This window comes from Cupressus sempervirens, chromosome 6 (assembly GCF_028749045.1).
Source record: "Cupressus sempervirens isolate cs-2001-9-10 chromosome 6, ASM2874904v1, whole genome shotgun sequence".
Taxonomy (NCBI): Eukaryota; Viridiplantae; Streptophyta; class Pinopsida; order Cupressales; family Cupressaceae; genus Cupressus; species Cupressus sempervirens.
Window position 1 is genome coordinate 535,114,402 of NC_143123.1, and position 21,955 is coordinate 535,136,356.

At 35.4% G+C, this 21,955-nt stretch overlaps 1 protein-coding gene across 1 annotated transcript in view; it reads left to right on the forward strand.

The window, feature by feature from the left end:
• Positions 1-21,955, forward strand: part of LOC149553370 (Vps51/Vps67 family (components of vesicular transport) protein) — a 188,060-nt gene that overhangs the window by 19,315 nt on the left and 146,790 nt on the right. The window contains exons 3-10 of the mRNA XM_089788836.1: positions 9,637-9,691; positions 9,850-9,957; positions 10,879-10,977; positions 11,098-11,175; positions 11,819-11,896; positions 13,925-14,092; positions 15,182-15,282; positions 15,424-15,491. Coding sequence (XP_089644962.1) covers positions 9,637-9,691; positions 9,850-9,957; positions 10,879-10,977; positions 11,098-11,175; positions 11,819-11,896; positions 13,925-14,092; positions 15,182-15,282; positions 15,424-15,491 — 755 coding nt within the window. The remainder of the gene's footprint in view (positions 1-9,636; positions 9,692-9,849; positions 9,958-10,878; positions 10,978-11,097; positions 11,176-11,818; positions 11,897-13,924; positions 14,093-15,181; positions 15,283-15,423; positions 15,492-21,955) is intronic.

Consider the following 21,955-nt stretch of genomic DNA (forward strand, 5'->3'; position numbering starts at 1 on the left):
CTTCCTAGGGGGTGACCTTGCCCATAATTTGACCAGTGAAATTCATTTATGTGAATTGCTTTTAGGCCTCTATAGGCCAACTTTGACAAGAGATTTTGGAAATGTTTTAAAAAACATGAATTCTCCCTCCGAATTTTGTGCCTGTTGTGTGGTTTTCACATCATCGCCCCATTGCAAATGGGGACCCCCCTCTTTTTTTTCTTTACTAGGTAGGAGTCATTGTCTTGGGTGGTTTTAGTCGGCAACATTCTCAAGTCTCCAAGCTTTTTTGATGCCACTTTGAGGAATTTTTGTAGCCTAAGTCCAGATGGAGAGTGGAATTTTAGTCTAGGAGAGAAGGGTTTGCATGTTTGACAAAGTTTGTGGAAAACCTATCTTGGGGAATTTTCGCAACTTCGAAAATTTGTCCTCTTGGGGAAATTTCACATCTTCGGAATCCTTCCCACCTAGGGAAATTTTGCAACTTAGGAAATTTTCCCTCTTTGTGAAATTTTGCATCTTCGAAATTTTCCCTCCTGGGAAAATTTTGCATCTTTGAAAATTTCCCTCTTGGGGAAATTTCGTAACCTTGTAAATTTTCCTCTTGGGGAAATTTCACATCTTCTGAAATTTCCCTACCTCCTCATTTCTCCCAAAAAACTCAAGATTCAGGCCTTTATTTGGTAGCAATGTAAGCATTGCAATTTTAGAACAATGGGGGGAGGGAATTGATAATTTTCCAAAGGATTTTCCTCTCGGGGAAATTTATCATCTTTGAAATTTTCCCTCTTGGGAAAATTTCCCATCTTCCAAAATCTCCCTCTTGGGGAAATTTTGTATCTTCCAAAATTTCCCTACCTCCTCATTTCTCCCAAAAATCTCAAGACTCGGGCCTTTATTCAGTGGCAACTTAAGCATTGCAATTTTAGGACAATGAGGGGAGGGAATTGATAATATTCCAAAGATTTTCCTCCCAGGGAAATTTTGCATCTACTGAAATCTCCCCACATTGAGTCTCCCAAGTTTTGGCATCCCCTAAGGCATTAGAAGATCAATTTATGGCATGAGGGCAACGCCACGAACAAGAATAAAGCAAGGGATCACCAAGGATCATTCAAATGAGAAATTTTAAGGATACCATCTCTTGGGGAAATTTCGCATCTTCTGAAATCTCCCTCTTGGGGAAATTTTGAATCTTCCGAAATCTCCCTCTTGGGGAGTTTTCACATCTTCCGAAATTTCCTCAACCAACTATCATTCTTTGTTAATCACCAAAACCATCCGTCTTCTCAAAAACAAAATTTGAGGAGAGAGAAAGTGACGAAAATTATAAGTAAAAAATAAAAATAATAATAATGTTTTGGATTGAGACGAGATTAAAATTTGCGTCAACTTTGTAAAATGGTTGGGTTTTGAAGTGGGATTAATTTTGTTTTTTATTGATGTGATTTTGTTTTCAGATTTTTTTTCACAAGTTTAATGCTCTTCTCCTTTGTTTTGCAAGGTGAATTGGAGAAGGAGAAGAGCTGAATTGACGTATATTCTTGGAAAATTAGTGTTGGTGTGCATACCTCCATCATCATGCCAACGAGAAGAAGAAGCCAGAGGGCAAGGTGATGATCAAGACCTCAAAAATTCAATTAGAGACTACAAGGAGATGGCTCAATCCCAAGGACTGAAGTGAGAAGGAAGGATTCATGGTCAAGCTATCAACCCGCAAAGTCAGATTGCAATCAAGTGGAAATTCAAGGAAGCACAGAGGAGCTATCCACATGAGGACATATTCAAGGAGAATCAAGAGAGATCAAGTTCACAGGTTCATGAAGGTGGAAGCGATCCAAGTCAATTCCATGAGGAAATTCCAAAGGATGATGACATGGCAATTGTTTGCCTCCTCCAATTAAAAAATTTCAGTTTCAAGGACAATCAATCAAATCATGTCAAGTGTCCTATTTTCTCACTGGCTATCAAAATCATTGTAATTTTCTTACTAGCTCATGAATTGGCACCTTAATGTAATTGGTTGCCCTAATAAGGGTTTGTGAAAAGAAATCTCGGCCCTTAATCTTGAATTGATCTTGGCCTTTCATTGTAATTGAGCAACTATAAAAGGCCAAGGTCTTCTCATTGTAATTCAATTAGATGAGCTTAAGATTAGATTAGCTTACATATTGGAGGTATTAGAGAGCTAGGTGAGTAGAGTAGGATAGCTAAGGGAAAGACTTGATGAAGTTGTTGCTATAATGCTTGTCAAAGTAATTGATAATTCGTTATTGGTCTTCATGCTGAATTTACTTGTTATTGCGTTGGGTTGTTGCATGGTTTCCTCAATCTTTCACTTGGAGTAGATTTCTTTCCATGTTGAATAGCTTAGTTGAATGGAAGTTGTTGTGGGTCTTTACGTGTTTGACTTGAACAAATCCGGGCTAGTAGCCTCTTGCCAATGTTAAGGGTGCCTTTTGTGGTAAGAGTGAACTTCAATTGATGTTCACTCTTTGGTTTGCATCCATATGATGGAATTGGAGAAACGATATTGATTTGAAAATCATTTTTGTATTCCTTAGAAGCTTGCACTAGGTGGGTGGAGCCATTGGTGAGATTACATTTAGTAGAGTCCAATTCATCCATGATTCCTTGCATTCCTAGTTAGAGGTAGAAGTAGTAGTAGAAGTTAAGGTTAAGTTGAAGTGGAAAATTTGGAAAATATTTTCATTGCACGTTGTAAAGCCAAATCTTTAGAAGTGCAAGAGTTGATATTCACGAAATTAATAGTGGAAGTCTCTTTGTGATAACCAACAAATCATATTATCTCACTGAGTGAGTTTCCAAAATAGAAGGAACCTTGAAGTCATTTCATGATCTTACTTTGCAAGCTTAGCATGAGAGAGGATCTTATATCAAGAGAGGATTGAGTGTTTAGTGTTTCTCCTTAAAACATTAAGTATTTGATTCTACATGTTGTAGTGGAACAAAACTCATAAACAAAAAGTGCCATCTAATGTCCATGCGATCTCTATAGGAGGTGGCAGGATTTGGATGTTTGAGAGGATAAAACCCTCATAGGAGGGTAGAATCCTCCCTCTTCTTTTGTTGTTGTCAAACGCCCATCATCTACCTTCACTTGGGTTGTCTCTTATCATACTCAATTGTCTTCCATTGTCATGAGCCCAAATAAATATTTCATATATTAATCAATTGCGACATATATTATGATAAATCAAATAATTATATCTAGTCATAAGATATAATTGTTAAATGTACCAATAATACTACATTACATATATATATATATATATATATATATATATATATATATATATATATATATATATATATATATATATATATATATATATATATATATATATATATATATATATAAAATTATTGAATATCCAAGTTTCTAATTGTACAAAATTATTCAATACAATCAATTATATTTACATATGAATTGTGAAGTATAACTCCTAATTGAATTTACTACTTAATCAATAAATAAAGGAAATAACTAAGCCACTTATATTATACTATGTTAAGGGAAATGAACTTGATTAACATTATATATATATATATATATATATATATATAGACAGATCGCAACCCGTACCCATTGCCACATATAAATAGGGGAATACATCTAATCAAAGGACATATACTACCTAGGAAGAAGGAAAGGCCACAAAAAGATATATATCGACTGCCACCTAGTCAAGTGTAGGAAAGTCTGGAAATCCGAAGATTTTTAACAAAGTATGCAAGTCAGGCTCCTTACAACACTGTGATCGGCCATCGGGGAAGCAATCCACTCACACTCAAGCATATCCACATCATTGCGCATGGACCAGTGATGTGAGGAAGAGAAGTGGTTGGATAGTACAAAAGACCACCAGTCATACTCTACACTCGTTGAGGAGGGTTCACCTTGTCACGTCGGGGCACTTCCCTTTATATAAGGGTAAGGAAGGAGAATGATTATGTAGGAAAGAAACTGCCATACGGTGAGTCAGGCTCCCATGTCACCAACGGTCAGCAGGTACGTATGTCATAGAAATGATATTAATATGACTAATTAGTCATAGTTAATTATACTTGAGAATATTTAATTGTAAGGGATATTTAGTATTGGTAGTATCTTTAATATGGAGTAATATTATTATTACTTAGTTTATATGATTTGTAATTTAAGAATTTAAAGTAGGATTTAAAGTAGAAATAGTTAGTTATAGTAATGAATGTAGACCATTTCAAATATAGTGAATAATTCAATGTAATATGAACCTTTAGAAAGGAAATGCAGTGTATTTGTTAAGGAATCTATAGACCTTTTAGAGATGACCTTCAAATATGATGGTTAACTAATTGAGTATTGTTCTAAGGAACACAGGGGGTCTTCATAGAGGATTATGAAGCCCAACTTGAAAGGTAGTTTCAAGAAAGAAGGCCAAATAATCGAAGACCGTTCCTCGGAACACAGGGGATCCTTATAGAGGGTTAGGAAGCCCGATTGAAGGAATCCTTAAGGATGTGTAGAAATAGTGACATTCCTAGATATGAATAGACTATGTTGCTAATAATTGTTATAGGTAAATTTGTCCCAAGCAGTGGGGACATTACATCCATCAACCTTATCTCACATTTAGACTTCAAAACAATTCTCAATCTGAATATTATCATGGCGGAGATTGGGGGGGCATCCTTCCATTTGGAAGATGGTAACACTGGGCAAGTAAGGCACAATTCTTTCAAATCAGGGATGAAGGGTGGTAGTAAGGACGAACTATGGGCATAATGCTGCAACAGAAAACTCGTGGAAAGGTTCAGATTTTGAAGTATTTTATTTCAGATTGTGATGATAAGATCATTTTATTACAAATCAGAACTAAATATTAGCAAGAAATGGATCAATTTGGCTTCAAGTTTGAAATAATTTGTGATCAAATCTATTCTCTTTAGATGCTGATGTAGTTTCCTTTCATGAAATCCTAATTTCTTTTCATGAAATTTTAAGATTCCCTACTTATTTGTTTATCACTCACGAGTTTGATGCATTTCTTTTCTCTTGTCTTACAAAGAAAATCCTTCAAAGAGGCGAAGCTTGGAAGGCAAAGAGAGTGAGGAGAATAAGTTCTTCCTCAGAAACTTCATGATTAGTGGGTGCTTAAGTATAAGCCCAAAGATTTCAAATGAGAAGAAGGATTCAAATCAGGTTGCCCAAGACAAATTCGAAGATGAAGATCCATGTTTACAAGTGCAAGATCAAGTCATAACAATGAGAAAATTCCCAAGAGTGAAAGAAGATAAAGAAGGATTGAAAAGATGAAGCAATTGGGGAATATGCCATCACATTGGAGAGCTCGATAATGTTGAGTTTCAAGATATATTTTCTCTTCATCATAGAATTGATCAAGTCTACAAGATAATGACGCTGAGGTGGCACCTAGTTTTCCTCTACCATTAAAGGAATTCTAGTTGCAAGCACGCTCAATCATATTATGCCCAGTGTAGAGTCTTATCCTTGGCTCTTAAAAGTTTTTAATTTTCTTATTGGTCCATAGGGTGGGGCCTTCATGTAATTGGTTAATAGTTTGGCAACTCTAATTAGGGTTTGTAGGGATTAATCTTGGCCCTTGATCTTGGCTCTATCTTCACCCATCATTGTAATGGGATAACTATAAAAGGCCAAGGCTTTCTCATTTGTGACAGTTAGTGGAGTTGGAAGCTAGAGAGATAGTAGGAGAAGGTTAGATTAGAGTAGGCTCGCTAAGGGAGAGACTTATCAAATTGCCGCCATAATGCTATCAAAGCAATTGATAATTCATTGTTGATCTTCATGGTGGTATTACTTTGAAGTGTTGCATGGTTTCTTCAGTCCTCACATGGAGTAGATTTTGTTTCATGTTGTTGAAGTAATTTAGTTGGATGGAAGAAATTATGGATGTTTACTTGAGTGACTTGACTTAAACTAGGCCACTAGCCTCTTGTTGATGCTAGGAGTGCCTTGTATGGTGAGCTAGTGATTGGTACTTAACTTCAATTGAAATTCAACCTTTAGTTTGCATCCATTTAATGGGATTGAAGAGGAGATATTTATTTGAAAACCATTTGAGTATTTCTTAGAAGCTTGCATTGCATCTAGTAGAGTCCAAGTTCATCCATACTTCCTTGCTGTCATAGCTAGAAGTAGAAGTAGAAGAAGTTAAGTGCAAGTTCAGAGTTCAAAAGTTGGAAATCAAAAAATATATTTTCATTACACGTTATGAAGCTAAATCTATCAAAGTGCAAGCAGTTGATATCTATTGAATGAATAGCTTCAGTTCCCTTGGTGATTACCAATAAATCACATTATTTCATTGAGCGAGTATCCATAATTTAGGGAAGCTTGGAGTCGTTTCCTGATCTTACTTTGCAAGCTTAGCATGAGAAGTGACCTTATCCAAGAGAGGACTGAGTATCTAGTGTTTCACTCCAAAGCACTGGCTGTTTGATTCTGCATGTTGTAGTGGAATAAAACTCACATCAAGAGGTAGGTCTTGGCTTAGCATGATTTTGGCAAGTCTTAGTTGATGATGAAGTTAAACATCTGAGCAACATAGAGGTCCATGAATTGCAAGGGGGTTGAATTATTGAGAAAGTGCTGAATGAAGAGTGCAAAGGCATTCCAAGTTTACAATCCGTGGCAGGTTGAGAAATGCAATTTAGTGAAAAAAATTCCTAACAAAGGTGAAACTTCCGCTCAGCATGGAGGAAGTTGTCCTAACACATTGCAAATTTCCAACTTGAATTTGTCCAAACAACCCTTGAAATTCTGACCTCATTTGAAAGTCCTTATGCATATTAATAAAGGCATCCAATATAGTAATCCTAATGAGGATTGAATTTCCAACCTCTCAAAAGGACAATCTTTAAGGAAATTAAGAAGTCAAATCGCCTCAATTGAGATTTAAGTCAAATCCATATGAGGTCGGGCTGTTTAATGAATGCAAAGTTTGCATAAATTACAGGATTATTACACACACAAGGTTGGTTAAAACACTAATGGATGTGTCCCTTTGGGAGAGGTATAAACAAATCAAACATTTGCAGAAACAAAATTCAACAGCAGGATTGTGTTAGGGACAGATTAATGATCTGATCATAATCATAGAGAGACGATTTTTGAGACAAAATTAGAGGAAAACACAGAAATGTGTAATAAGAGGAGTGGAAATCAGGTATTAAAACATTATGGTGCAAAATCTTCAAGAATTGATATATATATATATATATATATATATATATATATATGGGCATGAAGGGTTGGAGGTAAAATCAGGTTCACTTAAGTTTGGAAATGCATAACAGACATCAGAAGTAAAATCACCAATTGAAAGTCGAAACCATGTTCCTAAGAAAAGATGCTTCATCATAAAATGTATCAAATCTTTGTATTTTTTATTTATAAAAAGTGTCTCTTCTTTTGCAAGGATCATAAATGATGATCAATTAGAGATGATGTTTGAGGGAATGCATATAAGAGGGAAAATTAAAGAAGATCAAGTTCAAGGTCGAGTCTCAAATTTTGCGTATGTAATGACAAGTAATGAAGATCAACATGTGCAAAATGAAGACCATAAGGCTTGACAAGGAATTATTGCAACATTAAAAGCAACATAAAGGAAGGACATGGCAACTTCAACGATGTAGAGGAAATGATTATGAGATGTCATGCTTACATTTTCCCTTGCGAAATGATTTAGTGCCCCATAAAGAAAGCATCATCAATTCAATGATTAATGTTGCATATCCAAATTTGTTGGAAACCTCAACCAAGGGTGATGATTGGGTTGCAAATATATACATCTCATGGAATAACGAAGTCAAGTTGCAAATGAAGTTTAAAGACAAAAACGATTAGATGGAAGATGATGGTGAACAAACAATACAAGTGATAACATCAATATCAGTGTGTGTAAGATAAAGATAAAGAAATTTTTTTATGAAGGAAGGAGGATTATCGAGCCCAAGCAAGAGAAGATGAAGATTGACAAGTTCAAGTAATGAAGAAGATCAAGGACAAGATATCAAGAAAGAACAATTTCAATCTCATTTTAATGAGAAGATTTCCAAATTGAGGAGGATGAAGAAGTGGAGTTGAACCAAAAATTGCAAGATAAGCATGCTAAGGTGGCATCCACTCATCTTCGACCAATCAAGTGATTCCAACTTGACATGTCCAAGTTCATTTAATCAAGTTACTTCAAGTTGGCATGCAAAATGCATTTAATGTATTACCCCATCGAATCTTCTTATTGGTTCATCCTTAAAAAGGATATATATTCCAAAGAAATGAGATTTACTATTTGTAAGTGGTTGTTGTAACAACCCTAATTAGGGTTTTTTTAAACTATCATAGTTGTTGATTCAAAGCAATTGGGGCTCTTTGGTGTAATCGAGATGTCTAAATAAACACTTGGGCTTCTCATTTGTAAAGGAGTTATTTAGGTAGATCATTAGAAGATTAGATAGTCTATGTTGAAGTTTTAAACTTTTAATACAATTGTCATTAAATATATGGTGGATTCTTGTGTGTTGCTTCTACATTTTGCATGGTTTGTACTCATCATGGTTTAGTTAAAGTTCATTGATTGAAATGGAGAAATGTAGGGATGAATGTGCAAGTTGTAGTGTAAGGTTAGTTAAGACTTGATTAAATACTAAGTTCAATTGTGCATGTCATTTGGATTGCACTAGTATTTGGGTATTTAGATGAATTAACATATGAAATATTTTGCTTTCCCTTTGGAGATTGCATCATCTTTGTTTAGTTGTTTCATTTGGCGAAGCAAAGCTTGGTTAAAGAAATTTACTCCGAAGCATCATCTATTGATATCATTGTCCTTAGAAAAAGAGTAGATTTCTCTAAACCTTCTCTTTTGTCATTCATTTGAAGTTCTGTCAAGTTAGCATTCCAAGTTCCAGCCACCTTGAGGGAGAAGATTAATAAAGTTCAGAAAGAATAGTGCAAGTCCCTGTGTGACTACCAACATATCACATCATTAAACTGAGTTATATCCAACAAAAAGTTGCTAGTTCGTAGTGTAAACCTTGGGGTTGTCTTATTTGATCAGTGTCATATTGTTTAGCATATTTGGCTTCCTTGTATAAGAGGATAAGATGGTAATTGATTCTGCATGTTGAGTGGTCACAAAACACACATCAACACAGTATAATTGTGATAAATTTGGAGATGAATCTTTCTTGCCTTTATTCCATCTTTTATACATTTTGCAAATGGGGAACTGATTTGTACAATTAGAATAGAAAATGTCACGTTGTTTTACATGAATACTTCTTTTTAATACTTGGATGATTTCACTTTGATTTGGTACATGGAATAATTTCTATACAATTTGGTCAGTCTGTCATCGTAGTTCAATGGGTTGGTTTATAAAATTCTACTTGTGGTTTGATAAGCTCGTTAGTGTTTATAGTGCCCAATTATGTTTGTCCTAGACAAAATTCATACTTAAGAAATTCTTGAAATGTAAAATACTTCTCTGATTCTCGTTTGTTTCAATGCTTAGATGATATTTTAATAGATTAATTATAGGTGTTGCTGTCATATTATTTTGTCTCTCGGACATTTATGGGAACTTTCTTTATATCAAAATATGACAGGATGAAGATTAATGTGGTTGGAATGGAGACCAATATGGAGCAACTTTTGGAGAAGGTGAATGACAATGATAAAATTTAAGTCTTTTCTAAATTTAACTCACATGTTCGATGCTTTACTCAGTAAAGACAATTTATTTAAAAGAAGCAGAATACAGTTAACTATAGACACTCTTTATGCAATTCTGTATTAATTTGTTTTCTTTCATATTACAGATAACTTCTGTTCAGTCAAAAAGTGATGGTATTAATGCATCTCTATTTGAGAGAAGAGAATGCATAGAGAAACTGAATCGCACTCGCAGTCTTCTTCATAAACTGCAGGTATGCTGGCATTTGGATGATGACAAGTATTAGAAGTCTGTGTTTAAGTTTTGATTTGTGCATTTACCTCTTTAAAAGTTGTAATTGGCGATGTTTATGGCAGATTCTAAGTGCTGTATGTTTTTTAACTCCTTAAGAGTTGGCACACATAGATGAGCCAAATATTTCACATCTATATCCATGTAAACACCATATTTTGCCTCTTATTATGGACCTTTATATTTTTTCCGTTACTACTCAATAGTTTGACAGCTTGCTTTATAATCTATTGATTAAATAAACTTGAAATAATTAATTTGTGTGCTTGTTCTGAGCCAGGGTTTAAGAATCGAAAGATGACATGTTATTTATCTTTGAATAATGCCTTGAATTTGCACAGCTTAGCTGATTATTTTTTCATTGCTCAGCCTTTGCATGTTTCTTAGCAAACAGGAAGCTTGATCTGTCATCTTCCTAGGTTATGGTCATCTGCTATCCAAAGCATTTTTTATACATGCTTTGATATTTTCTTGACATTAATTGTCCATAAGCAGTTTCCAGTATGTTCTTTGAACATGCTTCCTGAATCCTAAATCATCATTGAAAACTTAAAATGCAAAGAGAAGGAAACTTGCAATTCAATAGGAGCTAAACTATTATTCAGTTTCCAATAAATAGTATACGTGTAAGTTGAGTAACTATTGGCACTGGTTTTGATAACAAAAACTGTTGAATCTGAGGCCGGGTGCATCTTTTTAATGAAATGATGACACAAGATGACTAGTTTGCCTTTAAAGATAGAACTAAAAAAAGATGCATCAAAGTCTTTTTCAATTTATACAATCTATTCAGATTGCATTTCTAATTTTCTCTGTCTGTACTTAAAAGTTTAAAACATCTGGTCCAGATTATACTGATTTTCATCACTTTATTGGAGAACAGTTTATATATGACCTTCCTGCTCGTCTCACAAAGTGTATCAAATCTGAAGCATATGCAGATGCAGTTAAATATTATGTAGGGGCTTTACCAGTTTTCAAGGTTAAGTTCTTGCTCTCAGTTTTTGTTTGAGAAACTTAAATAAATTTTTGTTAGGATATCTTGTAAATTCTTGTAATGGGATTTGAGTTTAGCTGACTTTCCCTCAGCGTGTATGTCTAGGCATATGGGCAATCATCTTTTGAGGCATGTAGGAAAGAATCTGAAGAGGCTATTGGCACGGTCATAAGACACCTTCAGGTATGAATCTAATTGGTGAATAATAAATATAGAAATTTTAACACACAATATGTGGAAATAGTAGATCTTGGCACTCAGGAGTTCATTTCTTTTGTTTATTAGATAATTGGAGTTTTCCACTTAGCATATTTGCGGAGGTAAAATTTAAGCCATGTTAGGAATCTTGATAAATCATTAAAATATTTTCTAGTGATAAAACCAAAAGGTGAGCTGACTATTTTATTTCTATGAATTTCATGACAACAGGGAGGTATGGTGGCTCACCTCCATCTTAACCCATCTTATTCTTTGAGAATTTTAAGATAGGCAGTGTAGCTTAAATACAAATTTATATAAATGTCACCTACAACAAAGTCATCATAAATTCAGACTATAAACTTCTACAAGTGTTTGTCATATATGATTTAAAAACATCAAGAAGTAGAAAACACAACAAATTGAGCAGAAAATATTTGTGTCATTTGATTGAAATATTGCCGTTGATAAATTGTGTAACAAGTTGGAGTTTGCCATGACAAAGATGATTAATAACCAAATAAAGGAAGTGGATGATGTTAAATTAGGGAGCTGGAGATAATTTTTTTTTAATTTGGGTTAGATTTTGAGCTTTCAACAGTTGACACATTTATTATATTCTTTGCAGGCACGCCTATTGTCAGATTGTGAACCTGTTGAAGCCAGGGCGGAAGCAGTTGTTCTTCTTAAGCAACTAGGTTTTCCGGTTTGTATTTTACCTTGTGAACTTGGATGTGCCACTAAGGTCACACAGGTTTCTTCTAGATTCTGAGTTGTTGAATCAATGACTTTCTATTCCAAGATATGGAATACTAGAATTGGAATTTCATGTATGGTGATCTGTAGAAGAATTCTAGCAATAAAGCATACTGGCAATAAACCAAACAAAGAAAAAGATTCCACTGTAAGCATGCTAGCAGGAATTTGTATTGCATACTTGATTTTCAAAATTATGTGCTCTGAGCCATTTTATTGATTATATTGTTTAACTTATGCTCAAATTTATTTTCCTTACCAGTACCGGAATATTGAAGCGTCTAAGCCCAGTATGTTGATAGGCCATTTTATTTAGGCTGAAATATTGCAGGCTAATTTAGTTTGTTATATAATATAAATTGCTAAAACACCCAGAGTGTGATTCCTCTTGCAAAGATCTCAACCCTTCACTCTAAGACTGTAAGAACCCTTCTTGGTTTAAACTCTTCCCAACTCTGATCTGATGTAGATTTTTGGTTTTGTTTTTCAAATATTTGAACTTTTTTATATTTTCCAATAAGAGGAATGCAAATGCAATAGCATTAAGGAAATTCTGTAAGTAGACTACTGATTCTTTCTCTCTCTTTGAATGGTTAATGCTACTTCTATTTAACTTGCAAATTGAGATAAGTTGGCCCCTTAAGCTTGCATCTCGTCATTATATTTGGGGAACAAACGAAGAGGTCAGTAGAGTTTGTAGCTTCCTAGAACAGAAAGAGGATAGAGGTATGCATGTTTTTGGTTAGCCGACGAAATCATATTTTTGACACTCATTGTGTGGGAGATAACCAAGAGCTTAATCATAGAAAACAAAGAGGCCAGTAGAGCTTATGGGCTCCCAACAGCAGAAAGAGGATAGTGTTATGCATGCTTTTGGTTTTCTGATGATGTAATCATATTTTTTATTCTCCTATCAAGGGAAATATTGCAAATTAAAACTTATTGTTATGGACCATTTTATCAACAGAAAAAACTCAAATGTGATGTTGCAAATATGATATCTTGCAGAGCACTGGAAATTAAGAATCTGATGAGCTCTAGGAAAGGAAAGCTGCTTGTGAAATTGACCATTGATATCTAGAAAACCATACTCTATAAAATAGCAACAAAGCCCTTGAAATGGACATGCCAGTGTCTCACTTCCATAGATAGGGTTGAATTGCTACCATTGATAAAGCAAATTGTTCCAGTGTATCTGATGACCCTCCTCCCTCTTCCTGCCAAAGTAGTTAAGGAATTTTTGTGAGGATTCCTAGAAAATTCAAATGGAAGAGTGTGAAGAACAATTCAAATTTCCACTGCTTGTTTGGAACAAAATACAGAAATTGATTTGGACAGATATCTCGGTGTTGGGAACAGTTGCCGATTCAATCACGCCCTCACTAGTAAATTTAAATGGAGGTTAATCCGTGAACAGGCTACTTCTTGGAGCATCATGACTGGAACAGTTGCCAATTCAATCACGCCCTCACTATTAAATTTAAATGGAGGTTAATCCATGAACAGGCTACTTCTTGGAGCATCATGACTAACTGCTGCCACACCTTGTAGCATCATAATTAGCTGCTGTGGCCCTATTTTTAAATTTTTGATATATTTTGAATGCTTTTATAAAAAAGAAAATGACAATTATGTTGAAAATGCTGTAATTTTTGGTTAATATCATTGTCTTTATCTTTGAAAATAGCATAATATAATCATATAGCAAAGAAAGAAAATGTTTTCATCGACTTTGAAAGTCAAAATATCATTTCGTTGAAAGCCATTGATTTTATGAAGGCTGCACAGGTTTAGATATGGATCATTGGTTCTCTAAATTATTGCCCTAAGCTCATTTTGTTAAATCTTTCTAAATGTGAATCAATAATTATATGTTTGTAAATTTTGAGTCACTTGGTTTGGTGGTTGCCATTATTTGTAACTTTGAGTAACTTGATTAGGTAGATTGCTGTTATGGTAACAATTTTCTATGGATCAGGTAGACAACCTGAAGACTGAAGTTCTAGAAGCGAAGTTAGAACACTTCCTTTCAGAACTCCAGGCCGAAGCCAGACAACAAACTCCAGGGTTGCTGGAGACAGAAAAGTCTTCTGAAAATATGCTTGATTCCACAGGCTCCAAACAATCAATGGAATTTTCAAAAAAGGTAATGTCTAAAACCAAAAACTTAAAACTATTATAAATTAAAACTATTATATATCTAACTGGGTTAGTAATAAAAGAAAGGAAAAAGGATTTATTATTTCTACTCTTGATCACAGTCTCGGAAGCACATGAGGTCAAGAGAGTGATAAAAGACATTCGTAATACATTTAATAAATTGATAAAAGAATCATACTTGATCTTATAATTGCACTTTTTATATAACTTGTATTAGTGCAGCGGGGATAGAATCAAGTTTCATAGAGTGCGATTTGGCTAGTACTTTCTCTTTTGCTTGTCTTATCACTGTAATCCATGTTTGCAATTATTAGGTTTTATTGTACTAGACAATACGGATCAATATTAATCTATGCAATGTGATTGAGTGTGTAAAACTATGTTACATAAATATTTGTCTGGGAAGTTGTGCCTATTTGACTCTTCACATTTTTTACCAATATTTTTACTATGCAATGAAACTTTCATAATCATTTTATCATTTCTCTATGCATTTGGGAAGTATAACTTGTTACAGATGCTATGTATGAGCACAGTTCAAAACTTTTATACTGCAAACCACTTTTGATGGTTCATTATTGGAAATTTGGTTGCTGCAATTTTTTGGTAAACATAAATTTCCCTTGTGAGAATCGCTACCAATATTTTTATATCTGTGATTGATTCTGACTTTTTATATTTTTTCCTTGAGGCAATTTAAGGTGTATCATTTTGTTTTCTCTTAAGAACATGCTCAATAGGCTTTTGTAGAAGCTCATTTTGGATAAAGGTGTTTGATTTCATCGATTTTCTAGTCCCGCCTCAACCATTCTTTTGTTCATGGGTTTATTAGATGTTATCATCTTGCCATTCTTAACATATCACATTCAGAGCATGTGTTTTGTGTGGCATTTCTCAATAACGCTTAGGATATGCAGTCTAATTACTCTTGTAATATGATTTATTTAATTCAAGGATTCTATTGGCTATTTTTCAGACTGTTTTCTGTGTTATGTATCTGTCTTGTGTGACACTGGTCAGTAACTCTTAGGATGCATTGTCTAATTCTCTTGTCAGATCATTTATGCATTTCCAGGATTCTATTGGCGAGTTTGCAAAAACAGTTACCGCTTATCGTATTATTTTCCCCAATTCAGAGAAGCGCCTTACTGAAGTTGCAATAGACCTTTTCAACAAGTAACAAACTTGTTACCTGCTACTTCTATTCATTTATTTGCTATCTCATATCTATTCATGTTGTATTGTGTTTTACATAAGCTCTGTATAACTATGATATTTAGTTTCTCATTCAGAACCAACTGTTTTGTCTCTTTGAAGACTTTTTGCAAGCTTGCAGAATCATGAGGAAGGAGTGGTGTCTGCCACAAAACTTATTTCTTCATTGAGTGAGAATTCTGTTCCTTTTCAAAATATTTGGCAACTGTTTTTCTTATTGATAAAATACGTAAAATTCCATTATATTGCAAATGTGAAGTTTTAGTGTTAAATCAAAATGCATTTTGTGATATTAGAACTAGTATCCACGGGGTTCTCTCATCAAAGCTTTTTTTCCTTGCTATGTCATGGAATGTTTGTGACTTTTGATTCACTTTTTCCATATGTAATGTTTTTAGTTAATAGTTATCAATGTTTATATGGCGAAGCACATGACAATAAGTTTGAGCCTTTGTGCAGTTGGTATCCTATTTAAGTGTTTAGAGGTAATGCAATATTACAAATACATTTTTAACTGTCACATTAATTAAGCTGAAATATAAATTTCTCTCACTCCATATCATGTCACATAATTACTAGGTGTAGGTTTGTAATGCCCCCTTCCTAAGCTAGTCTAGTGTGGAGAGACCATGAGCCTATTCATGAGATTCCTGCAGGCTAATGAGTGGGTTTAGGGAATCTTGGAGGTGTTGAAAGAAGCAATTTCCCGTTTAGACAGTTATAAGGAGTGTAAGGCCCTTTTCTAGAGTATTTTTGGACACTTTCTCCTATACTTGTTATAGCTTCTTAAAATACCAATTTTCTTCACTATTCACTAGTTTGACATTTCGTCAAACATTTGGCAAGCATGATCAATATCATTGGGATGACAAATCACTTTTGTAGTTTGCATTCAGAACACATATATATGGAATTCAAATAGTTTGAATACTGAAATCATGCTTTGTAACGTAACAAATTAAGGTAAACTTCAATACTGAAAATTAACTGTCATTAACAATCTTATTACACTAATATCCACCTTTATTTAGTGCACATCTGATTATTATCATAGCAGATGACAATTGCATTAACTAGAAATTACATGAATTTAATAAGGAACCTGAGTTTCTGCAAAATGCAATTTTTCCCTTGACTAGCAAACTGATCGCAACTCCTTGGAATTAAACCAGGCCTCTTATTATCCAAACGCAGGTCTGAAGTAATATATTTGTGAGTTCTTTTTGTAAACCCAGGGCCTCTACAGGCAGTCACAACCTTAAACAACAAATTGCAGTCCTTAAAGGATGCCCTCCACTTGCAAATGATGTCCAATTGCTGCTACAAGAAGGTTGACGACAGCCAAATTTGCACAGTAATCTTCCTCAACCAAATTGCAGGCAACGCAATTAAATTGCAGCAAAGAAATCTTCCAAATTCTAGTCAAATTTCCCAACATTTATCACTTCTCATTTACAAATTATCACAGTAGAGAACTACAGGAAAATTATTATACCTCAGCAATAATTTGCAGTCCAATATCTCAGACAATTCCAGAACTCAAACCTTTATGCTTCAGCAAGGGCACAAAAAATCAGAACTTCAGGAAAATGTCACAAAGACGACAAAGCAAAATAAGATAATCAAATGATCGGATGCTTTTCTCATCAAAGGGGCTCATATTTATAATCTCCAAATGACATAAGTTTCCCAAATGAACTCTAGTTAAAAAGCTTCCTCAACACAACATTTAAATATAATAAAGTGCCATTATAATATAATTTATTAATTGCTTTTGGCTCCCAAAAGTGACCTTCTCCACCATAACATAAAATTCTAACACACAAGGCCACTGTTTCTTGTGACCACAATTTTAAACTTTTCAACCCGGTTCCAACGAGCTATGGTAGTGAGGTGACCAACATACAATACCAACAAAAATAGCAACCATAGCATATTTAGATGAATAATAATAATAATTCACCCGTCTTGCAAAAACAATTGAAAAAGCATCAGAATCGAAATCTGATAACACTAGAGTGATACTGATGAAGAAATGCGATGAATGAACCTAATGGGGTGATTTACTATAAATAGACAATCCCTTCAAGATTCTTGGAGCTTGAATCAGAAGCCCAATTTAAAAACTGAGAGCATCACTCAACTCCTCTAACTTAATTGAGCTCATCAGAACCAACAACACACCATAGGCTGTTGGAAAGCCTATAACCCCACAATTGAGATCCTCAAAACCCACTGTCAGCTCACGAGGGTTGTGATGGTGAACTGACCAAAAGCCAGCTGTTGAACCTTGCTAAAAATGGGAACATTACATGTTGCTAGCTGAAAAAATGAAAAAGAATGTTGTTGCTAAAACTCATCGAGATTTTAATGAAAACTCAACGGCTAATCTGCTAGTAAACCCAAAAAACGGTGATTTTTAGTCCTTACCGAGGAGATTTTTTCTGCCAAATACTCACATGAAAAACTTTGTGATTAGTTGCTCATCGCCGATTAATCGTTGACTTTGCCAACTATGATCATGAGATTTGATACAGTCCAGAGTTATAAAATAACGATAAAGTTACGAGTTAACGAAGTCAAACTTAAGATTGAACTTTATCGTTATTTAATTTATTTAAGGAAGGGACTATAGACGTCAAGTATTAAATAAAAGATGATTTTATTTTAATGGATGAGCCTTTATTATTTGATGTTGCAATGGAAGATAAACAAGGGAAGTGATTTTTATTAAATAAAGCATTCCCAAAAAAAAGCAAAAAGTTGCTTTTTAAAAGGAAGACCGATGCTTTTCTAATGTACTGTTGAAAACAAGACAAGAGAGTAACCTACATTAGGGACAAAACATAGCGCCCGAAGGAAGACAAGTACAACAACAACAAGAGCAAACAAGCAACAATAGAAAAAGGAGTGGGAGAGGAGGGGGTCCAAACAAGACCCCAAAGCCCTACTACAAAAGAGGAGCACTAGAGAAGTATCCTGAGATAGAAGGGTGAGCCAAAGATCTGGAAGAGTGCACGAAATGTCTTTGAGCCTTCGTGGAAGAGGAAAAATAAATTTGTTGTTGGAAAGACCTCCTTCAAGGTCTCACAGATCTAAAATAATTAGAAGGGGGACCTAGCTGGTGCTTGGTACTATGCGTTGGTGGAAGACTTGAGAAGAAGGCAATAGGTTGACAAAACTGTGTACTTGTAGGATGGTGGAGTTGGAGAAAGTGGTCCTAGTGTTTGGTGGCCTATTGGAGATAAAGTGAACCCGGAGAAGGTGGAGAGAGTCTTAACACTTCTGAAAAGACCATAGAACCTCACATGGATCTCATAGTAAATAGGACACATGAAGATGAAGTGCTCCTTTGTCTCAACCTCGCTAATGTCACATAGTCGATGACTCTTATTCTCTCTTTCAATATGTTGATCTATTTGAATGTAGAGCCGATGTAAATGCACTGCAAAGGAACCAAGGGAAATTCGAAAAGAGTGTGCTTAGTGGTGGCATAAGTAAGAAGGGTGGATAATGAGTAGGTCCTTTAGCTTTACAAGGTGCTCAACATAAAACTCCAATTTAGGTAAAGACGCTTATGAGGGTTAACCCAAGTAGCGTGAATGAACTGCTTGTATATGTTTGTTTTGATATACTTGCTCAAATTTTGTTTGGGTGGGATATAGTGAAGTGCATCAAGTGAATAGATGAGCAATATGGGAGGTAGGAGTACAAGTGACAGAGCATGCTAGGATTGGCAAAACTGGGGAGGCGATGTAAGAACCAAACAAGATCAAAGATGGCCCAAGGTATGAAGGGTGAGCTCCAAACTCCGCAAAGATAATATAATGTGAAATAGACTTCTCTCACTAAATGATGCATCATAGGAGAATTTTAACCTGTTGAGTAGAGGCCTAGTCAGACTCTAATAAGGAAGATCACCAAACTACAAAACTATAAAGCATAATAGGTCTAATTTAAGAATCCATGAGAGTTGTCTTAGATGTGGTGTCTAGGAAGTGATGTCGGCAACAAGCTCTTGAGAAGTGTCAAGGAACCATATCCTTGTTGATACATAGGTGGAGGGCAAGTCTTAAGTTGAACTCGGGGCCAAAGAGGTTAACCCCTAGGTATGTGTAAGAGGAAGAAATCTCAACCTCAAACCCTTTGAAGAAAAAATGAAGATGAGAAGTCTTAAGGCAATTGAAAACCATCACCTTAGTTTTCTTGAAATTAATAGTCAACTATTGTAAGTCATAGAAGGCTGTAAAACCATGAATTGTCTCTTTATTCCCTCTAGAGAAGAGGCAAGAAGAATATCATCATTACCAAAAAGCAAAATAGGAAACAAAATTTGGTGGAGAAGGCAACCATCATTAGGTTAGGAGCGTACCCTAAGAAATCCCTCCAACTTATTAATGTAAATGCCAAATAAGGTAGGGGACAGAGAGGAACCCTGTTCAACTCTTATAGTACACTTGATGAAGGTGACTACGAACATTCCCATGAAGTCTCCTAATAGCTGTTAGGAGAGTCTAAAATACGCTAATGTCGTTAAGTCTTTGAAAAAGAGCTATCCTTGAAATAGAGTCAAATGCTTTGCTAAAGTCTAGAAATAGTAAACCTTTAGAGAGTGATGCTGAGCCTACTCAATAATGGTTCGAAGGATCAAATTATGGTCTGTAGTCTGATAGTCTGGCCTAAAAGTGGCTTTCCCTCTGGTCTGAATACAACATTGATCCTACTCCCTAGATACATTGCTATATAGAATTGAAGCATAGATTTTAGATGTGTGGCCAACCATAATATTCTTGTAATTGTTGGGTTTAGACATGAGACCCAATTTATGAATCAGATGAATAATGTGGTCGGACCAAGTGGGAGGAAACCCTATATGAACCACATGGTTGAATAGGTCGGTTGAGTAGGAGCCCAGGATGATGAAGCCATGCTTGAAGAACTCAGCTTGGAGCCCCTCATCAACGACCTTGTTGTTGTTGAGAGATCAAATTGCTTCCATGATGTTCTTGTAGGTGAACATCATGGAAAGGGGGCTAGTTGGGGCTAGGATAAAGTGTGGAGATATGGGAAACTACATAGATGTGGTTCAAGTCAGCAGGGAGGGGGATGCAGCAAGGGAAAAGGGTGCACCAAAAGAACTATTATGAAGTAAATTTTAAATACTTGCTTGTATTAACAGAGACCGAAAGGTCAATATATACAAAAGAATAAAACGATGTTTCCTTAGGAAACGATCGTAAAGAATAGAAACATTCTATTCTAATAGAGAAAGCTAAAAAAGCGAAAGCAAACAAAAGCTAACTAGATATTTACAATAGATTACCATTAACCAGTAATAGATGACTATCTATTGTCGTAATACCCTCCCTTAATGGTTAATCTATCTAGAACACCAAGCTGTCCTTTGAATTTGACAAACTTATCAGGACCAAGAGGCTTGGTGAGAATGTCTGCAATCTGATATGTGGTAGGAACATACTGCAAATCTACAGTCCCGTCTTCAACTAGCTGTTGTATGTAATGACAGTGAACATCCACATGCTTGGTTCGTTTATGGAAGACTAGATTTCGTGCAAACTTGATAGCGCCTTCGTTATCAACAAACAGAGTAGTCGGTCCTATTGGTGACATCTGCATATCCCCAAGCATCCGACAGAGCCAAACAACTTCACATCCTGCCTTAACAGTCCCTCTGTATTCGGCCTCTATAGAGGAGAGAGAAACTGCCTGCTGCTTCTTACTGGTCCATGTGACTGCATTGGATCCCAAACTGAACACATATCCAAAAGTTGATTTTTTATCATCAATAGAGCCTGCCCAATCTGAATCAGTGAACCCACTGAGTTTAGGATTAGAACTTCGAGAGTACAGAAGTCCATAATGTGAAGTGCCTTTCACATAACGAAGCACATGCTTTGCTGCTATCCAATGATCAGCCTTAGGAGCTGTCATAAAGTGTGAAATATAGTTGACTGCGAAGCTGATATTAGGCCTAGTAGCAGAGAGGTAGATGAGGCTGCCTACTAGTTGCCTGTATGCAGTATCATTAATGGAAGGAGAATCAAACTTTGCTGATAACTTGAGACCTTTCTCCATAGGTGTAGATGCAGGCTTGCAATCCTGCATATGAAATTTGTCTAATAGGGCCCTGGCATATTTGGATTGAGAGATGAATATACTAGAAGACTGTTGCCAAACTTCAACACCTAGGCAATAATGCATGAGCCCAAGGTCAGTCATATCAAAAGATTGGCATACATTCTGTTTGATTCCTTGAATCAAAGATGCCAAACTGCCAGTGATGATCAGATCATCCACATAAATAACCAGAAGGATGATGTCATTGTCAATAGTCTTGATGTACAGATTTGAGTTTGAAGAACTCCTCTTGAAGCCTTGATCACTGAGGTACTTATCAATTTTGATGTACCATGCCCAAGGGGCCTACTTCAAACCATAGAGAACTTTTACCAATTTGAGAACCTGATGGTCTTTACCAGCAACCTTGAAACTAGGAGGCTGCATCATGTAGACCTCTTCATGGAGGTCACCATTCAGGAAAGCACTCTTGACGTCCCTTTGATGGACCTCCCAGCCAAATTATGCTGCCATGGCTAGGACTAATTTGATGGTG